Below are 26988 nucleotides of genomic sequence, written 5' to 3'. Positions count from 1 at the left end.
GTAGACAGTCCCTATTCAGTTTTCTGCAGTCTGCACACCATGTGTGTCTGTATGTGTGAAAACCTGCATGCTTTATCACAGAAGCTAATGTAATTGATAGAGAAATGCTTCACTGCTGACTGCTTTTATCTGCATGGAGAAAACACATTCAAGTGTGCACTAGCCAAATGAATAAAGGTGCCCATACACTTGTCAGATTGGCAGCAGATAGATAAGAAATGCATCTGATGATCTATCTGATGCGTTTTTAGAACCTTTTTACCAGGATAGAATTCCAATAGATTTCAGTTTGAAATCTACTGAAATTCGATCTGATGGCATTTTTTTGCCATCAGATTTCCATTAAGGCCAATGCAAACTGATAAGCAATCTCATCAGATCGACCTAAATTTTCCACCCTGCCAGTTCGATGGAAATCCATCGAAATCGATCGAAATCGGCCATCGATCGGTCGATTGGCCAACCGATTTGCAATCGATCTATCGATCGATCGGGATCGATCGGTCGGCCAGAAAATCGGCTGAGTGTATGGGCCCCTTTACACTGATTCTCAGTTTACCTGTGCAGAACGCGGGGGGGGGGGGGGGGGGGCATCCAAAGTTTTGCAGGGGGGCCCAGTGATTTCTAGTTATGCCCCTGCCCACCAAGCGTCCGTCTGAACCAGCCCTTAGATGACTTTTTGGCCTTCTACTCCCTTCAAAGTCAGACTCTCAATGGTTTTCAGTTTTCATTTGAAGTAAGGAATGTTTTTTTTTATGGCCAGTTTTTACTTCGGTCTGGGTCTTGGCTGGCAAGATGTCACCTCACTTCCTGTGTCATAGACCAGTGTCACTAAGAGCAGGAAGTTTATCAGTAACATAAGCAGCAGTAAACACTAGAAAGGGGGCGAAAACTTCTTCCTGATACAATAATAAAAGTACCGGTACTTTAATTACTGTCTGTTTTGCCTTAGAGAGATTCACTCTAACAAGGTCACAGACAAAAATATAAACTTAACAGAAATTCCACATTCCATTGAAAATTAAGGGGAGCTTAAAAACATGTTAAACATACAGTAGAATGTAGTAAATTATTCAGGATACCTACTTTTATGATTATTTTCCTGGTGTCATCCTCAGAAACACTTCCTATATCTATATATTGCTGTACATTGGTGTGTAGCTCCGCCCTCCCAGTGATGCTTTGCCTGAGCTATTTAGCTATGCTGAATTCTCCTCCCAGAGCATTCTGGGAGACCAGGTATTATTTTCATGTACTTCGGAATTCTCAGTAAAATATTCCTCAGAGCTGCACCTGACAGGACTACAGAGGTCGCCACCTGAGATAAATGCCAGAATGTAAATTAGGGGGAGGAAAGATTTTGCAATGGGCAAACACTGACTAAATAGTATGTAAATTGATATTGTAAAAAAATAAGAAATGTTATTACATTTTTTTTTTTTTCACTACAGTTCGTCAGTGCCTCTTTAAACTGGCCATCAACTATACAATCTTCATTGTTCAATCTTGCCACATCTATATAGTATAAGGATGGACAGACTGAGAAAACTTAAAGGATACCCGAAGTGACATGTGACATGATAAGACAGACATGTGTATGTACAGTGCCTAGCACACAAATAACTAGGCTGTGTTCCTTTTTTTTCTTTCTCTGCCTGAAAGAGGTAAATATCAGATATGTAAGTGGCTGACTCAGTCCTGACTCAGATAGGAAGTGCCTACAGTGTGACCCTCACTGATAAGAAATTCCAACTATAAAACACGTTCCTAGAAGAAAATGGCTTCTGACAGCAAGAAAGAGATAAAAAGCGGAATTTCCTATCAGTGAGGGTCACACTGTAGTCACTTCCTGTCTGAGTCAGGACTGAGTCAGCCACTTACATACCTGATATATAACTCTTTCTGACAGAGAAAGAAAAAAAGGAACACAGTCTAGTTATTTGTGTGCTAGGCACTGTACATACACATGTTTATCTCATTATATCACATGTCAGTTCATGTATCCTTTAAAAAAACATGACTTTTCTAATGTTCTTGCAGATCGCAGACCATGCTCATTGCTGTCCACTTTTTAGTGTGAACGACTCGAGGCCTTCGGCCTTCTAGACATGGGCCAATCTTAATTCATGACTAACTAATAACTTTTGTGTGTTGATCACAAGTGATTTTTTTCTGCCAGTCAATTGTAAACGACCCATAAACAAGTGGTGAATTATCAGATGTGATGTGATTGGACGTGGTGGGGAACATTATTCTGCATGTGATACTGGTTAGATGTGTAAATGGACAACTGATATAATTTGATGGAGGCTGGAACTCCCCAGTGACAAAAGACTGGATAAGAAACCATTGTACCAGTGTGTATGATGATTTGGCACGGGGGCGTAACTGAGTATGGTATGGGGCCCCCTAGCAAAACTTTGTCGGGGCCCCCAATGTTTACACTCTTTCTCTTACCACCCCTTGGTAAACCTCACAGCCTGAAGGCCCATCTTGCAGGGATCATAAACCACCCTTGTGGTATAGTTGCATAGTTAACAGTGAAGTCATGTTGATGTGAGGTGTTGGATCAGCCACTTAGGCAGGAGCCTAGGGCATGGGGAGAGTCCAGGGGCCTGACTGTCATCTCTTCTGTGCCACGGTCTCCACTCAACTTTACCAAACGACCAAGTAGCAAACAAGGGGGGAATGTGTAGCAGCCCCCCCATAACTTGTGCAATACCCGTCCCAGCATAGCATTTTTGCTCATAGCCCCGTGAAACACACAAAGCGGGATTATCACCATAAATATCAAATTTCAACAGCAACTGGTCTGAGTGTATTAAGTGCTAAAGATGCTAATCCTGCATTCAAAACTTTCAAAACTTTTTCTGCTGTTATGCTTTGGAGCTATCCCATACTTTAGGAGCACTGGCCCTTTAGTAATCATTGCCAAACAGTTGCATGCTGGGGGTTCTTTTTATCTATAATATATTCCTCCTCTTCCCTTTATTTCCCTGCCAGCTGCTTATCTGAAACATGATCCCCTGCTCCCTTGTGTTTATAAGCAAGGCTGAGGTGACTCAGCAATTGGAGGAGAAAAGAAAAAAAAGTAAAGGCAGAAATGACATCAGGATTTAGCCTACACTGTGGACAAAAGACATGGCCCCCACCAGGAACAGAATTCTCTTCATTTACTATATAACATTCACTGAAATCAAAACGTGGACAGTACAATACATATGTTATGTAAGTAGAGCCAGTATTTATCTACTTATATATGTGTTTTTTTCCCTGATATAGTATGGCTGATCCTACTGCTTTAACCTCCCTAGGGAGGTTGATTGTGCACCGCTCCGGCCCTGGTGGGCCGATTTGCACAATTTTTTTTTCCAAACACGCAGCTAGCACTTTGCTAGCTGCGTGTTTGTTTCACTCGCCGGCGATCCGCCGCGAAAGAGGGCCCCTCCCCTTGCAGACTCCTTGCGCAGCCTGGCCAATCACCGCCAGGCTGCGCTATGGGGTCGATCAGGACTCCCTGTGACGTCACGACGTCTATGACGTCACTCCATTCGTCGCCATGGCGACGGGGGAAGCCCTAAAGGAAAACACAGTTCAGAACGGAATTTCCTGATGGGCATGATCGGCAGCGGCAATCGGAAGGGTGGGAGGGAGGGAGCAGGGAGGGGGGAATCATGTAGCTAGCGATAGGCTAGCTACATGATAAAAAAAAAATGTGGGCGAAAAACCCCCCCCGCGGGAATCAGAATGCCCAGCAGGTTTAAAGAGACTCTGAAGCGGGAACAAAATGATGATATAATGAATTGGTTGTGTAGTACAGATAATTACTAGAATATTAGAAGCAAAGAAAATATTCTCATTTTTATTTTCAGTTATATGGTGTTTTTTTTTTATAGCATTGTATTATTCACTAATATTTGCAGTTTACTCACTACTCAGCACTCTAAATGATTTTTACAGAGCAGGCTAGTGAACTTTTGACCTGTCCTGTGCAGAAGAAAAAACAATACAGTGACTGACATAGTTGAGATAACAAGCTTCAGAAGACAGAGCTCTCTGCCACTTTGAAAGTTGTGGAGCTCAATGGCTTATTTGCATAGATAACAACTGAAGTTTCTTAACTCTTCCTGTACTGGAAACAATATTAGACTTGTGTCTCTGCTCCTAATGTTTTATTTCTTAGCTGTACTACACATACAAATCATTATATCATATTTTTTTGTTTGCTTCAGTGTCTCTTTAAGGTTTGTCTACACATTACAGCTAACGATCCACTAGTATCCAAGGATCCACTGGAGCCAATCAGAAATAAAATAGTCTGAATACACCAAACTGAACCCCCCGATTCCTAAGTAGCTGCTGGGGGTTACCGCACGTTATAGCTCATTGTACCCCGGCACTTAAAAGAAAAACTATTTTTTCATTCTAAGCTTAGATCAGACATGGCACAAAGGAAGTTACTCTGCTTCTACTCGGCTTTCCGTAAAGAAAATAGGCCAGCCTGAGATTGTTCGGCGAAATTCCCTGGTGAAATCCTGTGCGTGCGGCAAAAAGTGCTTTTGATATTCAGAACTGCCTTTTGTCAGTCTGAGTGTTAACCCCTGCACAGCCCAATGATTGTACCGGGTGGCTTTTGTGTGAAGACTTGTGTGCGGTAACCCTCTGCTAACTGCCGGCGATATATATTCTCTCTTTTCACTGCCATGACTACGGTAACCTGTTGCTATGATATATCAGTGGCACGTTCAGTGAGAGCATGCAGTCTGGAAAGAGTTAAAAGTCAACTGGACCTGTAGGAAGAACTTGTCCCTCCGCCGTCTACCCCTTGGCAAGTCTCCTTGGGAGGTGGTTTGGCCATCATCTCCCGGTGGTGGATCACCTTGCTTTCCTCCACCACTGACACCAAGATCTCCGGGGTCACGTTATAGGCTATGGCCACCCTCCCCTTCATCAATCGGTGCTCAGCGCTCTCTCTTGACTCCAAATCGATGATCCTTTTCTCCAAGGGGGGCAAAATCGAGCCCATGACATCGGTCTTCTTCTTCTCTGGAACCACAGCATGGATCTGAATGGAAGGGCTTGGGATGGGTTTGGGGATCCAGGGGTGGTCTCCTTGGCGAGGAATTGGCCAGGACCTGTAATCTTTCTTGTACTGGGTCTCTCTCTCCAGGGGAGCTTCGGAAGGTAGGTACTCCGTTTTAGGTTTGCAGCTCGGTTCAGGGTTGGATTTCCAGGGCTTGTAGTCCTGCCTCATGACAGAACCCCTGGAGGACTCCAGCCTCGACGACCGACCCCCGTAGTATGGCTGGGTTTCTATGGCAGCAGACCCAGGGCGTGGTAACGACTGAGACCCGTCTGTCACCTCCGAATATTTCGAGAACATTAAAGGGACGGCGATGTCCCCCTTGTCCTGCTTATTGCCGAAACGGGCAATGCAACATGCCCTGGTGACACAAGGCCAAGCCATCTTCAACAACCTTGAGGATGTGTAGTAAAGTCCTAGCTTGTTTCCAGGTGGGCTATGGTGGACTTTCTCCCTGCCCCACCTTCTTGCCAAATCCAAAACGGTCTCCTCGGCAGCGCCTGGGCGGCAGAAATAAGCAGCAATGGCTTGTGGGCAAGGAGTAGAAATACAGTTGAGCTATGGATTCCTGTCAAGTGCAAATTGCAATCTTTTCCTCTCCTACTCACTGGCTTCCATAGATACGCTCGTGGTAGATCAGGTGAATCTTCTGCTGGTTCTTGTCCTCTCATGCCTTCTTCCCTCGCTATTACAATTTTCTTTTTTGGTTGATTCTGCATTCGGTGACGGCAGCAGCCATAGTAAGGAGGAATACGGTGAACATCTCTGAGAGGAAGGACCCCACCCACCTTGCTCTCTCTGCATCCCCAGATGCCAAGGAGGAAAAGGAGGGAGGTGGGGAGGAGGAGGATTCGATGCTGGCAACAGATCTTCACTATGCAGCACCTAAAATGTAATGGTACGGGAGGAGAGGGGAGGGAAGGACTCTGATGCGTTTAACCCTCGACGCCCAGGTTACATCTTCCCTTCCGCTAGCCAATCGCTCGCCGGCTTCGCACTGCAGCAGGCGAGCCGTCTCAGCTGTGGCAGTCACGGTGTAAAAGCCTCATCTACCAGAATCTCCTACATCCAATTCATCGTGACATCTGCTTCACAGCTTGCATATTAACGAGCTGCCTCTGGCTGGGCAAATTCAACCGCAACAATCCGCTGGATGTTTTTTCTCTTATGGATTTCTGACATTGCCCTTGGGGTTAACCTCATGTGTGATTTATCTGTTTAGTAGGTCAGGGTAGGGGTGACATTTAGGCTTGGGGGGGTGTTTGCTGTCATGGTTGGGTATGGTCACCATCAGTACAGTACAGCTCAATAGCAGATGGATGTTTCAGCACTAGAGCAGTGGACAGCTCCAATCTCACCCACATGAAATGCCGGCTCCACTACCACTGACGTCACCCCATATAGAGACAGAGCTGCAGGACCTGCTGCAGCCAATCAGCAGCCGGTATTTAGCTGACAAGGGGCGCAAGATGAAATCTGAGTGGTTGCTGCGCCCTTCACCCATTACTGCTGCGTCCTTTGTGGAACTAAAAGTCACAGGCAGCCTTTTTATATATCACAGCTGTAAATGCAGAATTGGATTTGTAGGATTTGTCCTTTTCATCCACTAGGTCCTATTATTATTTAGTGTTTATATAGCACCAAGATCTTCCGCAGCGCTGTACAGAGTATATTGTCTTGTCACTTAACTGTCCCTCAGAGGAGCTCACAATCTAATCCCTGCCATAGTCATATGTGTGTATCGTGCAGTGTATGTATCATAGTTTAGGGTCAATTTAGGGGGGAGCCAATTAACTTATCTGTGTTTTTGGGACATGAGAGGAAACCAGAGTGCCCGGAGGAAACCCATGCAGACATGGGGAGAACATACAAACACCATGCAGATAGTACCCTGGCTGGGATTCAAACCGTGGACCCAGCGCTGCAAGGATAGAGTACTAACCGCTACGCCACCATGCTGCCCGCTGTATACGGATGGTAATGCGATTGGCGAGTTCCAAAAATGTATTGGCATTAAAAGGACATTTGCTAAAGATTACAGATTCCTTGTAAAACCAATACTTTACATTACAATATACTTGTGAACAGTTAATTGGCTGAATACTTCAGAATTTGGAAGCATTCCACCAGTCAGAATCTTTAAAACGGAAACCGGTTTGCCGCAGTATTCATAGGTTTGGATACTACCGAGTATTTTCGAGTTTACTGATTGGCCTAAAATTTCTAATGTTTTCTGATTTTCACAGTAAATGTCTGCATTCCCTGAATGGTCCAATGCCAAGGAGTATTTCCGACTGTTTGCCATAAATCTGAACATCGGAAATACTCTGTAGTATTAGACTAATCAGAGAATGTGGTAATTTACCACGAAAATCGGAAAACCAGAGAAATTTTAGGCCAATCAGAAGACTCCAAAATACTCAGTAGTATCCAAGTCTTTCGATTGGCCTATAATTCCCTCGGCAATCAGATTTCCGTTTTAAAAAATCTTCGTTCTCTGATTGGTGGAATGATTCCGAGGGCTGTAGCCCCCCTTCCATGAGCAGCTGCTCTCCATCCATGTGCAGCCCCATTTTGCCATGTATAAAACTGGTTCCATGTGTTGCAGCCCCACAGCAGACTCCTATCCACGTATACCACCAGATCATTATTTCATGTGCAGGCCCCCATACCATGTGCAGCGACCTTTCCGTGTACTGTAGCCCCTATCTCAAGGGCAGCCCCTCTTCCAAGTCCGGAAACCTCCTCATGTGCAGAAGTAGCACCTTCTCTTGTATACCTGTAGCTTTCAATGTATAACTTCCCCCCTTAAGCAGTAACCAGGGGTGTAACTACAACGCATGTGGCCCCCCCCAACAAATCTTTGATAACCCCCCCAATGGTCATGCCCCTTCCCTTGCCTCCCCTTGGTGACCCTCACAAGCTGGGGGTCCATCTCACAAGGGTCATAAAACAAATGTGGTCATCATTATCTTCACACCCATAACAAGGGCAGCCACAAACCACCTGCTCTGGAGAATGAATCCCTTTAGGCCCTGTTCACATTATAAATTGCAAGCGCTGAGCGCTTTTTAAAGCGATTTTATCCCCCTGCGCTTTTAGAGTGATTTGCTCTTTTGTCCTGCGACAGGAAGTGAACTCTTTGACCTGGAACTGAATAAATACAAAGGGCCTGATTCACAAAGCGGTGCTAACAGTTAGCACGCCAGTGAAAAGCCCTTTATCATGCCTAAACTCAGTTTAGGCGTGATAAGAAGAAACTCGTGCGAAATTCCAGCGCGCAAAAACCCTATGGGCGCTGCGCACAGAATTGCGCGATTGCGCACGCAAAACTTTGCACGGGACTTTGCGCGCGATCACCAGCACAAAGCGGTGCTAACTCAGCGGTGCAAAGGTTATCACGCCTAAAGTCTTTTAGGCGTGATAAGTTGGTTATCACCGCTTTGTGAATCAGGCCCATTGTATTCATTCTTCAAAGCGCTGGGCAAATCACCATTTCTGATTTCCCTGCACTTATAATTGAAGTGCAAATGCTCAGGAAATGGTGCAGGAGCCGCGATTGCGCTCGGAAAGGAAGCTCATCGCTCATGTGAGAACACTCACATACAGCAACATGGCAGAAGTGCTTTGAAAGCGATTTTTAAAATCGCCAGCTTTTTAAAATAATCTAAAACGCTCACAGTGTGAACAAGCCCTTATTGCACTAGCGAGGCCAAGCTGCAATGCCTGACGTGCATCAAGCTGGGTATCCAGGGCTCGTATTTCTGCTCGCAGCGCTTTCTTGAGTTTTAGAATCTGATCGTGGTGACTTGAATCCTATCCCCTGACTACGCTATACATCCATACCTCCGGATTTGTTGGAGGCTGATCGGGTGAGTGCGGGCACATAGGGGGAGTGTGTCCCAGCACAAGGTGGTTGTTCACTGTAGGTGACGGGCAACACTTGTGTTACTGGATTACGCTATGTGCTTTTTATTTTCTTTCTCTAACATGTCGGCTGATCTGTGAGGAAACCTATTGAATCCTGGGACATTCAGTTTGATGCTTGCCAAGCGACTGGATGGTGACTGTTTTCAATTCCTTCTCTTGAATCAAACCTTTCAGCGCTACTAACGATTTTTGACTTTTGAGTGACATTTGATAACAACATACAGTATTGTTTATTTGGAGCACTCCATGTGATTTTGTGTTCCATCAGCGCAGCTTTCCTTGTTCTTCCATTTGGGGGCCCCTTACAGCTCTGGGCCCCCCCTGCGGTTGCAGGCGCTGCACCCCTGTAGTTACACCCCTAGCAGTCACTCCCTCTTCCACAAATAGCCCAGTTAAAAGCATTCCTTTTCCAGTTGTACGTGTATTTTGGTCTTCAAAATGCAATATTCACCCCTCGTCTATGCCTAGCTTCCCCCCTCAGGCAGCAGTTAGGGCCTAGGCTGTCGCCTAACTGCCTTTTCATAAATCCATCCCTGGATATACAGTGTGCATACATTCAGAGCCAGGACCAGGCCCTCCAGCACCCAAGGCTGAGACACTAAAGTGCGCCCCTCCATCCCTCCGACCTCAGCCGTCACACACTGATTGCTATTAGACTAAGAGGCGTCCCAAACACCTTACTCTCTAGTTATCTGGCTTGCAGTCACTGCTATGTATCCCCTTTTCTTATTTCTCTCTGCTTCAAACACAATAGGGGAATGATTGCTGAGTGACTTGTGTGCCCCCTCCTAAACTGCGCCCGGAGGCTGGAGCCTCTCTCGCCTCTGCCTCGGCCCGGCCCTGCATACATTGCCTTATACAGTGCAGCCACTGAGGCTATAACTGACTGGAGCTGCCTTTACTGTGCTGATCTACGCTAGACTTGCATTAAATATGGGCACTGAATAATTCAAGGGATTATTAATAATAAGGAAGTAATCATTCACCGCACTTGGCAGAAAATACTATAGTAGCCCGTGCCATTAATCATTTACTTATAGATGGAGCTGCAGGGAGTGTGGTTAGACGTGGAATACATTCTGCCAGGGAGGAAGGGCTTGATCCACTAACACAAATAACGCAAGTAACCTGCTGTTACTCGCGCTATTTAACCCTGCGCGCCTTAATGCACGCTATGCTCGATATTGGCGGCATAGCTTGCATTATTACCTGTTGTCAGATGAGCGCTCGCTATGCCCAGCATAGCAAACGCTTGTAGCTAACTCTGGCTATTTTCCATTGACAGGCGCTCCGAACATCCCGCCCTGGACCCCTTCGGGTCCAGTAACTTTAAAAGAAGTGATCCTGGCTCTCTGATTGGCCCAATAGACTGCCTGTCAAGTGATGTCACATGACAGGCAGCCTATTGGGTCAATCAGAGTGCCAAGATCACTTCCTTTAACGTTACTGGACCCGATAGGGTCCAGGGCAGGATGTGCGGAGCATCTGTTAATGGGTAATAGCCAGCGTTAGCTACAAGCGTTCGCTATGCTGGCCATAGCGAGCACTCCTATGACAACAGGTAATAATGCACGCTATGCTGCCAACAGCGCGCATAGCGTGCATTAAGACGCGCAGGGTTAAATAGCGCGAGTAACAGCAGGTTATTTGCGCTATTTATGTTAGTGAATTACCTAGTGCCTTGAGCCTCAATCGTTATCTTATGATATCAAATACAGTACTGATTTATATTCAGAAATACACAATTTTTATGCTTGTTGTAGGAGGCCAATGCTTAATATGTAACTTTTAAATTTACGTTAATTCAAGCTGTATTGCTTATAAGGTTACCATGACTGGGTAGAAAGATATGATTTGTGAATAAGTCCCTTTTTAACAAGCACTTAGGGTTCAAAATAATATGGTGCTTTGCCCTCTGTTCCACTTGTAATGAATGTATGTTTACAAATACATCACCACCTCAACACCTAAACCAACATGTTTCCCTCCATATACTTTAAGGGCTTTGTCAGGGGAATATAACAAAGTGTAGTCGCTAATAGTGCTTAAATAACAAAATAAAAATACATTCATCACATCACAGCAGCGTAGCATAGCCTCAGGGCTATATGTACAAGCTAACCGTCATACCTGTTCAGGCATTCCTTTTATTGTAGTTTGGCTTTTCATAGATCACCCGATGCGTGGTATTGTCCAAAAGTCGGCAATTTACCTCACTAGTCGGTAATTTTACTTATTTGTGCAGTAATAGGTTTAGTGAATTGGCATTTGGCAAGGTTATGGTAAAATCATCTGTATTCTGTATTACCGAATGCGAAGCGGTAATGCTTAGGGCCCTTTTACACTTAATCAGTTGCTGTAGGTTAAGTAAGTCCCATGTTTTCCTATGGCACAGTTCCCACTATACGCGTTTTAACTGAAAGCTTTTTCACAATGCGCTGCTATGGAAAAAACGCGTACCAATGCACACCAATGCACACTAACGCATTAAAGGAGAACTGTAGTGAGAGGGATATGGAGGATGCCATATTTATTTCCCTTTAAGCAATACCAGTGGCCTGGCAGCCTTGCTGGTCTGTTTGGCTGAAGAAGTGTCTGAATCACACCAGAAACAAGCATGCAGCTAATCTTGTCATATCTGTCAAAATTGTCTGAAACACCTGATCTGCTACATGCTTGTTCAGGGCCTATGGCTGAAAGCATTAGAGGCAGAGGATTAGCAGGATAGCCAGGCAACCTGTATTGCTTAAATAGAAACAAATATGGCAGCCTCCATATACCTCTCACTACAGTTCTCCTTTAAGTGTAAAAGAGCCCTTAGTGAATTGAGGCCTCTGTCTACCAGTTCTGTATTATGGACCAATGTCTATATTTTTGCGTATACTATTGTCTGTATTATTATGCACCCCAAGTTTGTTTCTAAGGGCCGGTTCACACTGGTTTTAGAAACGTTTTTTATGTACAATGTACATCGCTACGGAAGATGTTGGCGCTATATAAATAAAAAACAATAATAATAATGTTAAAAGTGGATCTTATGTTAAAAATAGGACCCGCTTCCACTCGTGCAGAAGCACGGATTGCACACGGATACGTGTTGCACGGAAAAAAAATGTTGCGGAGAGTCCAGATTTGACTCTTTTTCCTGGACTGGTTGGGAAAATGTGTCCAATGCAAGCCTATGAGAACGGACACTGTCTGCTCTCACTAGGTTAGTCACCGTATCTGCGTCTCCCATTTCCGCACATCCATGCCGCCACCGTGACGTAATACTCACATGTCCTGCCACCCATCGCCGCCGCCCAGTCCATTCTGAATTGCCCAGTGGTCGGGGATTCTCTATTGAGCTGCAGCAGACCAATGGGAATCCTTAGCAACAGGGTTAATTCTCATTGGTTCATGTTGGGCCAATGAGAATTCTCCCTGTTCCTAGGGAGACTTGGCCTGTTGCAGCCTATGGAGAGCCATGCTTCTGCTGGTCCGCGGGCTGCTGAAGGGACCGAGCGCGGGACGAGAGGCAGCAGCGAGACAGGTGAGTGGCAATGTAGATGGGCTGATGTAGCAACGCTGGACATGGAACGGACGCGGTTGTATTTGTGCAAAGCGGATGCAGAATGGACGGAACACCTTGTGGATGTGCGTTTCGTTTCCGTTCTGCATCCGCACAAGTGTGGACCAAGCCTTACTCTGTACAACGCCACGGAATATGTTGACACCACATAAAGCAATATTGATAAAAAAAAGTGTATCTGAAGCAAAAACAAACAGACGATTCAATACTAGGGATGGTCGGAAAATTCCGCGGAATTATTAATTCCGTGATTCCGGCCGGAATTAGCTAATTCCGATTCCGGTGGTTGGAACGGAATTCCTATACCTCTTAAACGGAATTCCGCGGAAATTTTATAATTCCGACGGAATTTTCCGGAATAACACCCAAAAAATCTCTCTCTCTTATTCCTCCATCCCTCCATCCTCTTATATCATCAAGTAGGGAATTGCAGATTTTCAAAACAGCTTATATACCATAGCTGGGATTTGAACCCAGGACACAGTGTGTAGTAGGTATCTGTCTTACCCTCTAGACCATGAACCACACTACATGCTAAAGCTGGCCTAGCATAAACCATACTACCTTTATGATCAATTCAATAGAAAAAGTAGCATGAATAAGGATTTGTACTTTTTGAAAAGCATGCTTATATACCATAGCTGGGATTTGAACCCAGGATGCAGTGTGTAGTAGGTATCTGTCTTACCCTCTAGACCATAAACCACACTACATGCTAAAGCTGGCCTAGCATAAACCATACTACCTTTATGATCAATTCAATAGAAAAAGTAGCATGAATAAGGATTTGTACTTTTTGAAAAGCATGCTTATATACCATAGCTGGGATTTGAACCCAGGACGCAGTGGGTAGTAGGTATCTGTCTTACCCTCTAGACCATGAACCACACTACATGCTAAAGCTGGCCTAGCATAAACCATACTACCATTATGATCAATTCAATAGAAAAAGTAGCATGAATAAGGATTTGTACTTTTTGAAAAGCATGCTTATATACCATAGCTGGGATTTGAACCCAGGACACAGTGTGTAGTAGGTATCTGTCTTACCCTCTAGACCATGAACCACACTACATGCTAAAGCTGGCCTAGCATAAACCATACTACCATTATGATCAATTCAATAGAAAAAGTAGCATGATTAAGGATTTGTACTTTTTGAAAAGCATGCTTATATACCACAGCATATCTATTGAATTGATCATAATGGTAGTATGCTTTATGCTAGGCCAGCTTTAGCATGTAGTGTGGTTCATGGTCTAGGGGGTAAGACAGATACCTACTACACACTGAGTCCTGGATTCAAATCCCACCTATGGTATATAAGCATGCTTTTCAAAAAGTACAAATCCCTAATCATGCTACTTTTACTATCGAATTGATCATAATGGTAGTATGCTTTATGCTAGACCAGCTTTAGCATGTAGTGTGGTTCATGGTCTAGAGGGTAAGACAGATACCTACTACACACTGTGTCCTGGGTTCAAATCCCAGCTATAGAATATAAGCATGCTTTTCAAAAAGTACAAATCCTTATTCATGCTACTTTTTCTATTGAATCTATATATATATATATATATATATATATATCAAAAGGTGAATTTTGATTGGCTGCTGTAGGCTCCACCCACTTTTCTGAATATTAGTCCCAGTCACCCAGAGGCCAACTGTGTCACGTTTGAGAACCCTGCCAATAACAGAATGGCTGAAATAAATCTAACAAATCTGATTGGCTGTTTGTGGCTCCACCCCTTTAGTGAATTTGGACCCCAGACACCAAATGACTGACTGTATCAAGTTTGAGGCCTCTGCCACTAACAGTGTAAGAATGGTAGCAATGTGAATATTCCCCTTGAAAATCAATAGGTACATTTTGATTGGCTGTTGTAGGCTCCACCCACATTTCTGAATATTCATCCCAGTCACCCAGTGGCCAATTGTGTAAAGTTTGGGAACCCTGCAATGTAAAAAAAATGAAGTTGTTGGCCCCGCCCACTTTTTCTAACCTTGACATACAGTCACTCAATTATCAAGTTTATCAGCTTTGGGGTCCTTGGTATCAATACTTTGTATATTCCCATTGAAAAAGAAACAAATCTGGCTGTTTGTGGCTCCGCCCCTTCCTGAATTTGGACCCTAGTCACCCAGTGACCAACTGTACCAGGTTTGAGGCATCTGCTTTTAACAGTATAAGAGAATGGTAGCAGATGAAATATTCCCTTTGAAAATCAAAAGGTGAATTTTTATTGGCTGTTGTAGGCTCCACCCACCTTCCAAAATCTTAATCTGTCACCCAATGACCAACTGTGCAAAGTTTGAGAACCCTGCCATTAACGGTGTAAGAATGGCTGCAGTTTATATTTTCCCAGTAAAAGTTGTTTTGGCTCCGCCCACTTTTTGTAACCTTGACAGATAGTCATTCAATGACCAAGTTTGTGAGCTGTCAGGTTCCTGGCATCAAAAATGTGTGAATGGAAGCAGTTTATCCACCAAGGAAATCTGATTGGCTGTATGTGGCCCCGCCCCTTTAGTGAATTTGGACCCCAGTCACCCAATGACCGACTGTAGCAAGTTTGAAGCCTCTGCCATTAAAAGTGTAAGAATAGCAGCAGTTTAAATATTCCCCTTGAAAATCAACAGGTGAATTTTGATTGGCTGTTGTAGGCTCCACCCATTTTCGTGAATCTTAATCACATTCACCCAGTGACCAACTGTGTCAAGTTTGAGAACTCTGTGATTAACAGTTTAAGAATGGCTGCAGTTTACATTTTCCCATTGAAAATGAACGGCTGAAATTTGATTGGCTGTTTTATGCTCCGCCCACTTTTCCTGGATTTGTAACCTCGGTCCCCAAGTGACCAACTGTGCCAAGTGTGGGGACACTGGCTTGATTACTTAGAGAATGGCAGCCTTTTACATTTTTTCCATTGACTTGAATGGGTGGAATCTGATTTTCAGTTTGTAGCTCCGCCCAGGTGTGCAGGGGGGCCGCGAGACCCCCAGAACATATCATCCCAGGTTGTAAGGGATCTGTATACCAAGTTTCGTTCAAATCGGTCAAGCCGTTTGCGCGTGATCGCGGCACACACACACACACACACACACACACACACACACACACACACACACGCACGCACGCACGCACGCACGCACGCACGCACGCACGCACGCACACACACACTTAATAAAATTAATAAAATAACACTTCCAACACCCCCCCCCCCCAAAAGAAAAATAATATATTGTCGCCATACATTGTGATAGGGATATAATTTAAATGGTTTAATAATCGGGACAACTGGGCAAATAAACGGTGTTTGTTTTAACCACACGAGAATGTTTAATTTTAAAACTATAACGGCTGAAAACGGAGAAATAATTATTTTTTTTCGTTTTTTTTGTTTTTTTCCCATTAAAACGCATTTAGGATAAAAAAAATTCTTAGCAAAATGTACTACCTACAGAAAGCCTAATTGGTGGCGAAAAAAACGAGGTATAGATCATTTTCTTGTGATAAGTAGTAATAAAGTTATTAGGGAATAAAAGGGAGGAGCACTGACAAGTGAAAATTGCTCTGGTCCGTTAGAGTAAAAACCCTTGGGGGTGAACTGGTTAATGCGGCGCCATTTTTATGCATAGGCGCTGTGCGCCATTATTCACTGATCCGTGTTTCATCAGGTGTGTTTTTTATGTGTTTTTGAATAGTATACAATAAAACCAGCGTTTTTAAAAACACACACATACAAAAAGCATGTGGTTTTTATATGCGTTTTTTTCCCTGCGGCCCATAGACTTCCATTAGCGGCAAAAACTCAGCATTTTCCGCAACGCTAGCGTTTCTGCTAAGTGTGCACCTAGCCTCACACTACATGCAGGCGTTAAAATTGGTCAATGATTAGTCAATCAAAATTGAATGTGTGTATGCACCTTTAGGTTGATCGGTCACTGGGTGGGGCTCTTTAGCAGGTAATGAGATGTATTCCGCAGATATCAAATTATTCAAAACAACAACATTTATCAGTGAAAATCATTAAAAAAGGGAACTTGACAAGACTTAGGCCTGGAGCACACCAAAAACCGCTAGCAGATCCGCAAAATGCTAGCAGATTTTGAAACGCTTTTTGTTATTTTTCTGTAGAGTTTCAGCTAGCGTTTTGTGTAGCGGTTTTGGTGTAGTAGATTTCATGTATTGTTACAGTAAAGCTGTTACTGAACAGTTTCTGTAACAAAAACGCCTGCAAAACCGCTCTGAAATGGCGTTTTTCAGAGCGGTTTGCGTTTTTTTCTATACTTAACTTAGGCAGAAACGCCTCCGCAATCCAAAAAATGCCTCACCCCGGGAGTATGCGTTTCTGCAAAACGCCTCCCGCTCTGGTGTGAACCACCCCATTGAGATACATTGACCGAGCGTATACGCAGCCGCAAGCGGCTGCAGAAACGCTGAAAAAGCCGCTCGGTGTGCACCAGCCCTTAAAGAGGAACTGTATTGCAAATAATGTAATTAGTAAAATTTCTTATTTATTTTACAATATTTATTTATTAATTATTTAGTCACTGTTTGCCCATTGTAAAATCTGTCCTCGTGCTTATTTACATTTTGAGATTTAGCACAGGTGGCGACATCTTTAGTCCTGTCAGGTGCAGCTCTGCGGAATGTTTGTTTCTGAGAACTCCAAAGCCCGTGAAAAAAAAATGTCTGGTCTCCCAGAATGCTCTGAGAGGAGTATTCCACATAGCTAAACAACCTAGGCCAGGCATGGGCAAACTTGGCCCTGCTTCAGCTGTTAAGGAACAATAAGCATTGCTTATTGATGTTTATGCAGAGTTTCTGTTTGGTTTCAAGGTCCGTTTGTGGGTCTGATTGGTGGCCATTCGGAGGCGGCCTGGTGATGCGCTGATCCACCTTTGCGCAAGCATGTGTCTGTGTTCATTTGCTTTGATGTATGGGTGAGCGATTCCGAAGACAGACAGCTCCATACTACACGTGCTATACGCAGTACGGAACCCCCAGTCCTCAAAGACACAATTGCTTCCCAAGAGTTGCAAGGGACCCCGAGATGTATTGGACCAGTTGGTCAAGTAACGGGGTCAGTGGCGGAGCTAGAGACAATGGGGCCCCATAGCAAAATTTTCATGGGGCCATGCGATTTAGAAACTCTTAAGCAGTGCTACCTGCCCCTCCCCTATGGATAGGAGTTGACTGGGCAATTTACATTTCCATGCACTGTGCACTGTGTATAGTCCATGGGCACTGAGACAAAAGTCAGAGGGTAGAGAAGCAAAGGAAAGCCCCATAGCAGTTGTTATGGCTGCTATGGCTATTGCTACGCCCCTGAACGGGGTTAACAGCACTGGACTGTGGCCACGGAGGAATTTACAGCAGAATCTCGTTATAATACACCCCTAGGGACCAGGAAAAGTGGTTTATTATCTCAGAGGTTTACTATACCAAAAATTGACATTTTTAAAGAGAACCCGAGGTGGGTTTGAAGAATATTATCTGCATACAGAGGCTGGATCTGCCTATACAGCCCAGCCTCTGTTGCTATCCCAAACCCCCCAAAGGTCCCCCTGCACTCTGCAATCCCTCATAAATCACAGCCACGCTGCTGACAAACAGCTTGTCAGAGCTGGCTGTGTTTATCTCTATAGTGTCAGTCTGCTGCTCTCCCCGCCTCCTGCAGAACTCCAGTCCCCGCCTGCATCCCTTCCCTCCCTGCTGATTGGAGGGAAGGGACGGGGGCAGGGACTGGAGCTATGCAGGAGGCGGGGGAGCAGCTGAGACTGACACTACAGATGTAAACACAGCCTCACAGCACGGTTGTGATTTATGAGGGATTGCAGAGTGCAGGGGGGCCTTAGTGGCGTTTGGGATAGCAACAGAGGCTGGGCTGTATAGGCAGATCCAGCCTCTGTATGCAGATAACATTCTTTAAACACACCTCGGGTTCTCTTTAACCTCCTTGCCGGTTATCCCGAGCTCAGCTCGGGGTAACCTGCGCAGGAGGATATCTCAGGCCCCGCTGGGCCGATTTGCATAATTTTTTTTTTGTTACAAGCAGCTAGCACTTTGCTAGCTGCTTGTAACTTCCGATCGCCGCCGCTCGCCGCCGATCCGCCGCAATCCGCCGCGCCGAGTCGCTCCCCCCCGCCCCAGAGCCCTGCGCTGCCTGGCCAATCAGTGCCAGGCAGCGTTGAGGGGCGGATCGGGATTCCCTATGACGTCCCGACGTCCATGACGTCGGTGACGTCATCCCGCCCCGTCGCCATGGCGACCGGGGAAGCCCTGCAGGAAATCCCGTTCTCAACGGGATTCCCTGCATACTCTGATCGCCGAAGGCGATCGGAGTGGGTGGGGGGATGCCGCCGCTTAGCGGCTATCATGTAGCGAGCCCTTGGCTCGCTACATGATTTAAAAAAAAAAAAAATTAAAAAAATGTGCGCCGCTGCCTCCTTGCCGGATTTTTTAGACCGGCAAGGAGGTTAAGCACATAAAGTGTTGTTCAGTCAATACTTGGGAGTAATTTTTTTTGCTTTTCTAATGGCATTTTATTGAAAATGCAAACATAAAACAACTGTTTTACAAACTCTTTTTTTTTTTTTTCAATGGCAAAAATTGCACCACCAGCGATCGGCACCACAGAGTCAAGGTGACCACACACCATACAATTTTTTTTAAATATCTGTTTAATTCAAGTGTTGCAATCAATTTTTCTGACTGATTGTAAGTAGAGATGGCCTGAACTTGTTCTATAGCGAACAGCGATGAGGAAGGACCTCTGGGTCATTTCCGCATATGCCATTTTACGTATTACTGCGCAGACGCTTTCCCGGAGGCCACGTGTCCTTGATCGCGTGCCCGCAGCCAGGAGTGCTCTGCACACACAAACATGACATCACCGACTGCAGGCGCGCTTAAAGGATGCCAAAGGAGTAGCTCTGGGTGGGCAAGCGGGGGCATATGTCCTGGGCGCAGCACCATGAGGGCACTTAGCAACAGAATACGGCTATCTAAAGGGGGCACATCTGGCTATCTAAACCAGGGCTGTGGAGTCGGAGTTGGAGTCGAGGAGTCGGGGCAATTTTGGGCACCCGGAGTCGGAGTTGGAGTCGGAGTTTCAGAAACTGAGGAGTCGGGAGTCGGAGTCGCATGATTTTGTACAAAATCCACAGCCCTGTTAAGAATTAGACTAAGGAGTCGGAGTCGAGGTCTGAGAAATTTTAGGTGCCTGGAGTCGGAAGATTTTTGTACCGACTCCACAGCACTGATCTAAACAGGGTGAAGGGTGGCACATCTGGCTAACTAAAGGGGCACACATTTGGCTATTTAAAGGAGGTCAGAAAAAGCTCAGTATACAGAGGCGCCAGGGTAGAGTAAAACGTTTTAAAAACCGTTAAAAGCAGAGGGGGGTGTTAGGGTGGACTTACCTCCCTCTTACAAAAAAAAAACTCACTTGAGTCTCGATAAAACAGAATTGACAAATAATTTATTCGACTCCACAAATGCAATGCGTTTCGCGGGCGTGACCCCGCTTCTTCAGGCAAAAATGGGAGCACAACTCAGTGGGTCAAGCAGTAGGTTTGAGCGCTGTCAGAGGTCTTTTTTGTAAGAGGGAGGCAAGTCCACCCTAACATCCCCCTCTGCTTTTAAACGGTTTTTAAAACGTTTTACTCTACTCTGGCGCCTCTGTATACCGAGTTTTTGCTGATCTTCTAGTCCACCCTGGGTGGAGCTGTGCATCCCCATCTACTATCTACAGAGAGCGACTTCTTAACCTGAGTGGGGTCAGGTCCTAATGCTCCCCACCTGCATTTAAAGTGGTTGCTTATGGGTAACCCGTGTTTGTGAGTATATACACATACAATTGTATTGAACTCTTCATTTTACCTGACAATACTGCACCATATTGGGCTCTCGACTCTCTTCTTGTTTTTAAGCATTTAAAGGAGGGCACATCTGGCTTTCTTATTGATGTAAGGGGCACATATATTTAAATAACTTTTGACTCCACCCATGACCACATTCTGATGTGTGGCCACACCCATTTTGTCCAGAGGGGGGCACAAAAACTTTGTCCCCGGGGGCTGAAAACCCTAGCTACACCTCTGAAGCAGTGATGCATAAAATGACGTATGCGGAAATTACCTCGAGGTCATTCCCCATAGCGGTTCGCTATAGAACAAGTTCGAGCCATTTCTAATTGTAATATTTCAAAAATCTGACCAATGTACCACACATATATGTTCAATTTTTCTCAGTTAAGATAAAAAAAAGATTGGAAACTCTGAGAAAATTGCTTGGGTGTATATATTAATAAATTGACAATCTACCACACTATTCAATTTTCAAAAAAAATCCACCATTCCCAATCAACTTTTATTGACTAAAAACGGGAAATCCGATTGGATTTCTTGCTCGAATAAAAAAAAAAATGTTTTTGCTTTTTCGGGAAATCTGATCTTTTTTTATCGAATTACCGTAAGGCTCCCTGCACACTGCAAATCCGTTTTCCGATTCCGATTCCGATTCCGTTTCCGATTTTCCTTGAATACATTCAACAGAAAAACGGATCAAAAAACGCAGCATGCAGTTAAGATTAAAAATCTGAATCGGAATCGGATGTAAAAACAGATTAAAAATCTGAATCTGAATCTGATTTGCTTGCAGTGTGCAAGAGGCCTAAAATGGGATTATTTTATTATATTGTGTGTGGCCACCTTCAGTCAGACAGAAACCTGCAGCCAGCCACACTATCCGGAGGCTGCCATGCTCGGATTCTGACATTTTGGGCTGGTAAAAGGTGCCTCCATTGCCATACTTGTAACATACAATACTTGTGGCATACAATAGCAGATAGCGCTGCTTTTACTCTTTAACAAGGATCACTTTGGTGGAGGGACTACAAGGTCTACAATACCTTAGGGCTGCATAGCCAGGCAACACAAAGCCCAGAAATCTAAATGGAGAAGGAGCGCTCCATAGTGTGTTAACGTTAAGGCCAGGTTCACATCTAAAATCGAAAATGCTGACGGCAGCGATTTTCGATTTTTTTGCACGTTTTTATTTTCCCCCCTCCCGGCTCTCTATTGCGCACTATGATTTTGTGCAAAGCGCTTTGTAAACGTTTTGCAGAGCGATTCTGTTTTTTCACTCCCTGGCGCAAGCCAGGAAGTGAACTCTTTGACCTGGAAAAGAATAAATACAATGTATTTATTCTTAAAACCGCAAATGCAATCGCCGCATTAAGCGATTTTGTGAGCGTTTGGGGCTCTTCGTATACCTTCCATTAGACCAAAATCGCCCCAAAAATGGTACAGGCACTGCTTTGGGAAGCGCTAAGCGGACGGAACGCGCTGATATGAACCTTCTCATAGAGAGTCATTGCACAATTGCACAGCATTTTGTGGGCGATTTTGAAAATCACCTGCACTTCAAAAAAGGCTGAAAACGCCCCTAGTGTGAACTAGCCCTAAAACAGCTTTATTCGCAAGATAAAAACATACAAGATGTGAAAGAAATGATCACTCATCATCGGTAAGGCTCATCCGCTTATCACTTAGGCGGCTTGCACATCCAGGCTGTGCGTGTATCAAAAAAGGGCGCCTGGAAAAAAGGGCGCAGGGTAAAGCCGAAATTGTAAGTTTGAATGCAAAACCATATTTTTCGTTTAAGAGGTTATAAACGATAATTTAGTGCTAAATAGGTTAACCACTTTACCCCCAGCGGTACGAATTTCTCCGCCCCTTTTTTCCCTCCTAAAAAACCAGGGACGGAGAAATCCGTACCTTCCGCGCTACCGCCGCTGTCCGGGCTCCCGCCGCTCGTGCGCGCGCACCCGCCACTCGTGCACGTCGCCGCCCGCTCGCCCGGAGATCAATGAACGGGAAAATCCATTCCCGTTCGTTGATCTAGCCCCCGCAATGATCTGCTGCTTTCTTTCAGAAACAGCGAGATCATTGTGCATCTCCCAGCCTCCTACTGCTTCCTGTAAGCGTCCTTCCGGACGCTTACAGGTCGCATGTAAACAAACACTCTGCCATCTTGTGGCCAAATAGTAAACTACACCCTAAAAACATTTTACATATACAAACATTACATTTACACAATAAATTAACTCATTACCTCCCACACTCCCCAATTTTTTTATTTTTTTTTGTAATTAAAAAAAAAAAAAAAATACAATAAAAAAAAACAACATAAATAGTTACCTTAGGGACTGAACTTTTTAAATATTTATGTCAAGAGGGTATAACACTGTTACTTTATAAACTGCGGGCTTGTAATTAGGGATGGATGCAAAACTGAAAAAAATGCACCTTTATTTCCAAATAAAATATTGTCGCCAAACATTGTGATAGGGACATAATTTAAATGGTTTTATAACCGGGACATATGGGTTAATACATTTCATGGGTTTTAATTACAGTAGCATGCTTTATTTAAAAACTATAATGGCCGAAAACTGAAAAATAATATTTTTTTCCCACATTTTTTCCTATTTCCCCATTAAAACACCTTTAGAATAAAATAATTCTTGGCATAATGTCCCACCTAAAGAAAGCCTAATTGGTGGCAAAAAAACAAGATATAGTTCATTTCATTGGGATAAGTAATAATAAAGTTATAGACGAATGAATGGAAGGAGCGCTGAAAGGTGAAAATTGCTCTGGTGGTCAGGGGGTAAAACCCCTCAGTGGTGAAGTGGTTAAATAAACGGAAATTAAATGGCAAAATACCGTCTATAACAGCAAACGAATTCTGAAATGAAACGTCAAATAGCGTCTATAACAAAAACGATATTTACACTTGTATTAAGCATAGTAATAGATCGGTAGATTTTACAGGTATTTTACTGCAATTATACCTAGCTTTAGGGTCACAGATATCTCTCCTTATCCCTAACACCTAGACCCCCCCCTTTGTGTAAATACACATAATGTAATAAATTGTATATATTACATATATTGTACTGTAACTATAGCTAACCTTACTCTCATACAGAGCCCTCCCTGTACCTATCCCTAACCCCTAGACCCCCCTGGTGGTGCCTAACCCTAACCACCCCCCTGGTGGTGCCTAACCCTAACCACCCCCCTGGTGGTGCCTAACCCTAACCACCCCCCTGGTGGTGCCTAACCCTAACCACCCCCCTGGTGGTGCCTAACCCTAACCACCCCCCTGGTGGTGCCTAACCCTAACCACCTCCCTGGTGGTGCCTAAACCTAAGACCCCCCTGGTGGTGCCTAACCCTAAGACCCCCCTGGTGGTGCCTAACCCTAAGACCCCCCTGGTGGTGCCTAACCCTAAGCACCCCCCTGGTGGTGCCTAACCCTAAGCACCCCCCTGGTGGTGCCTAAACCTAAGACCCCCCTGGTGGTGCCTAAACCTAAGACCCCCCTGGTGGTGCCTAAACCTAAGACCCCCCTGGTGGTGCCTAACCCTAAGACCCCCCCTGGTGGTGTATATTGCACTGTAACTATACCTAACTCTCCCTGTACCTATCCCTAACCCCTAGACCCCTCTGGTGGTGCCTAAACCTAAGACTCCCCTGGTGGTGCCTAAACCTAAGACCCCCCTGGTGGTGCCTAAACCTAAGACCCCCCTGGTGGTGCCTAAAACTAACCACCCCCCTGGTGGTGCCTAAACCTAACCACCCCCCTGGTGGTGCCTAAACCTAACCACCCCCCTGGTGGTGTATATTGCACTGTAACTATACCTAACCCTCCCTGTACCTATCCCTAACCCCTAGACCCCTCTGGTGGTGCCTAAACCTAAGACTCCCCTGGTGATGCCTAAACCTAATACTCCCCTGATGGTGCCTAAACTTAAGACCCCCCTGGTGGTGCCTAAACCTAAGACCCCCCTGGACTGGTGCCTAAACCTAAGACTCTCCTGGTGATGCCTAAACCTAATACTCCCCTGATGGTGCCTAAAATTAAGACCCCCCCCTGGTGGTGCCTAAACCTATTACCCCCTTGGTGGTGCCTAAACCTAACCACCCCCCTGGTTCTGTATATTGCACTGTAACTATACCTAACCCTCCCTGTACCTATCCCTAACCTCTAGACCTCCCTGGTAATGCCTAAACCTAACCATCCCCACCGCACAAATACGCTAAACACATATAAACAATAATATATTTAATCCTTAAAATACTTCACTACAAATAACATGAATAAAATAATTTATATATCTGTAATAGAATAACTAGCCTTAAAATCACGTATACTGTACATTAATAATATTATAAGTAGAAAAAGGTATATACAGTGGGTTGCAAAAGTATTCGGCCCCCTTGATGTTTTCCACATTTTGCCATATTACCGCCACAAACATGAATCCATTTTATTAGAATTCCACATGAAAGACCAACACAAAGTGGTGTACACATGAGAAGTGGAATGAAAATTATACATGATTCCAAACATTTTTTACAAATAAATAACTGCAAAGTGGTGTGTGCATAATTATTCGGCCCCCTTTGATCTGAGTGCAGTCAGTTGCCTATAGACATTGCCTGATGAGTGCTAATAACTAAATAGAGTGCACCTGTGTGTAATCTAATGTCAGTACAAATACAGCTGCTCTGTGAGGGCCTCAGGTTGTCTAAGAGAATATTGGGAGCCACAACACCCTGAAGTCCAAAGAACACACAAGGCAGGTCCAAGACAGGTCAGGGATCAAGTTATTGAGAAATTTAAAGCAAGCTTAGGCTACAAAAAGATTTCCAAAGCTTTGAACATCCCACGGAGCACTGTTCAAGCGATCATTCAGAAATGGAAGGAGTATGGCACAACTGTAAACCTACCAAGACAAGGCCATCCACCTAAACTCACAGGCCGATCAAGGAGAGTGCTGATCAGAAATGCAGTCAAGAGGCCCATGGTGACTCTGGACAAGCTGCAGAGATCTGTAGCTCAGGTGGGGGAATCTGTCCATAGGACAACTATTAGTCGTGCACTGCACAAAGTTGGCCTTTATGGAAGAGTGGCAAGAAGAAAAGCATTGTTAACAGAAAGCATAAGAAGTCCCGTTTGCCACAAGCCATGTGGGGGACACAGCAACCATGTGGAAGAAGGTGCTCTGGTCAGATGAGACCAAAATGGAACTTTTTGGCCAAAATGCAAAACGCTATGTGCGGCGCATCACTCAGAACACACCATCCCCACTGTCAAATATGGTGGTGGCAGCATCATGCTCTGGGGGTGCTTCTCTTCAACAGGGACAGGGAAGCTGGTCAGAGTTGATGGGAAGATGGATGGAGCCAAATACAGGGCAAACTAGGAAGAAAACCTCTTGGAGACTGCAAAAGACTTGAGACTGGGGCGGAGGTTCACCTTCCAGCAGGACAATGACCCTAAACATAAAGCCAGGGCAACAATGGAATGGTTTAAAACAAAACATATCTATGTGTTAGAATGGCCCAGTCAAAGTCCAGATCTAAATCCAATCGAGAATCTGTGGCAAGATTTGAAAACTGCTGTTCACAAACGCTGTCCATCTAATCTGACTGAGCTGGAGCTGTTTTGCAAAGAAGAATGGGCAAGGATTTCAGTCTCTAGATGTGCAAAGCTGGTAGAGACATACCCTAAAAGACTGGCAGCTGTAATTGCAGCAAAAGGTGGTTCTACAAAGTATTGACTCAGGGGGCTGAATAATTACGCACACCCCACTTTGCAGTTATTGATTTGTAAAAAATGTTTGGAATAATGTATGATTTTCTATCCACTTCTCACATGTACACCACTTTGTATTGGTCTTTCACGTGGAATTCCAATAAAAGTGATGCATGTTTGTGGCAGTAATGTGACAAAATGTGGAAAACTTCAAGGGGGCCGAATACTTTTGCAACCCACTGTATATATATATATATATATATATATATATATATATATATATATATATATATATATATATATATATATATATATATATATATAAATAAATAAAGCACGTGCAGTTGCAGCACACAGCTCTTTTATTTAGAGCAAATTCATACAGCAGACAGTTTCGGTCGTCCCCGACCTTTATCAATGCCAAATCTACTACCCTCACTCTGTCCATCACACTGGTTGAGAGAATATTGCTACACGATTTGGATCATGGACTGATTTGTGATTAAGGAGATAAGTGTACATTATTGGCACTTCCTGTATTTTTCATTTTGTTTACTGATACCTTTAAGGGGCGTAGCCCATTTTGTCATGATGTCATTTCCTGTTGGGGAGGGTATATATATGACCATGTATTCATTTGTTATTTGGCATTGATAAAGGTCGGGGACGACCGAAACTGTCTGCAGTTTGAATTCGTCTGCTCTAAATAAAAGAGCTGTGTGCTGCAACTGCACGTGCTTTTTTTGTATAATTCTAGGGGTTTGGGCACCCCCAGTTGCGTGCACCT

At 44.5% G+C, this 26988-nt stretch overlaps 1 protein-coding gene across 1 annotated transcript in view; it reads right to left on the bottom strand.

Annotated features, from left to right (window-relative positions):
- The window catches only part of MAP6 (microtubule associated protein 6), a 77816-nt gene extending 71714 nt beyond the window's left edge, over positions 1–6102 (bottom strand). The window contains exon 1 of the mRNA XM_068266659.1: positions 4791–6102. Coding sequence (XP_068122760.1) covers positions 4791–5467 — 677 coding nt within the window. The 5' untranslated portion in view covers positions 5468–6102. The remainder of the gene's footprint in view (positions 1–4790) is intronic.
- Positions 6103–26988: the final 20886 nt, after the last annotated feature.

Source organism: Hyperolius riggenbachi, chromosome 2, assembly GCF_040937935.1.
Source record: "Hyperolius riggenbachi isolate aHypRig1 chromosome 2, aHypRig1.pri, whole genome shotgun sequence".
In the NCBI taxonomy this organism is placed as follows: Eukaryota; Metazoa; Chordata; class Amphibia; order Anura; family Hyperoliidae; genus Hyperolius; species Hyperolius riggenbachi.
This window is presented reverse-complemented; position numbering and strand designations above follow the sequence as displayed.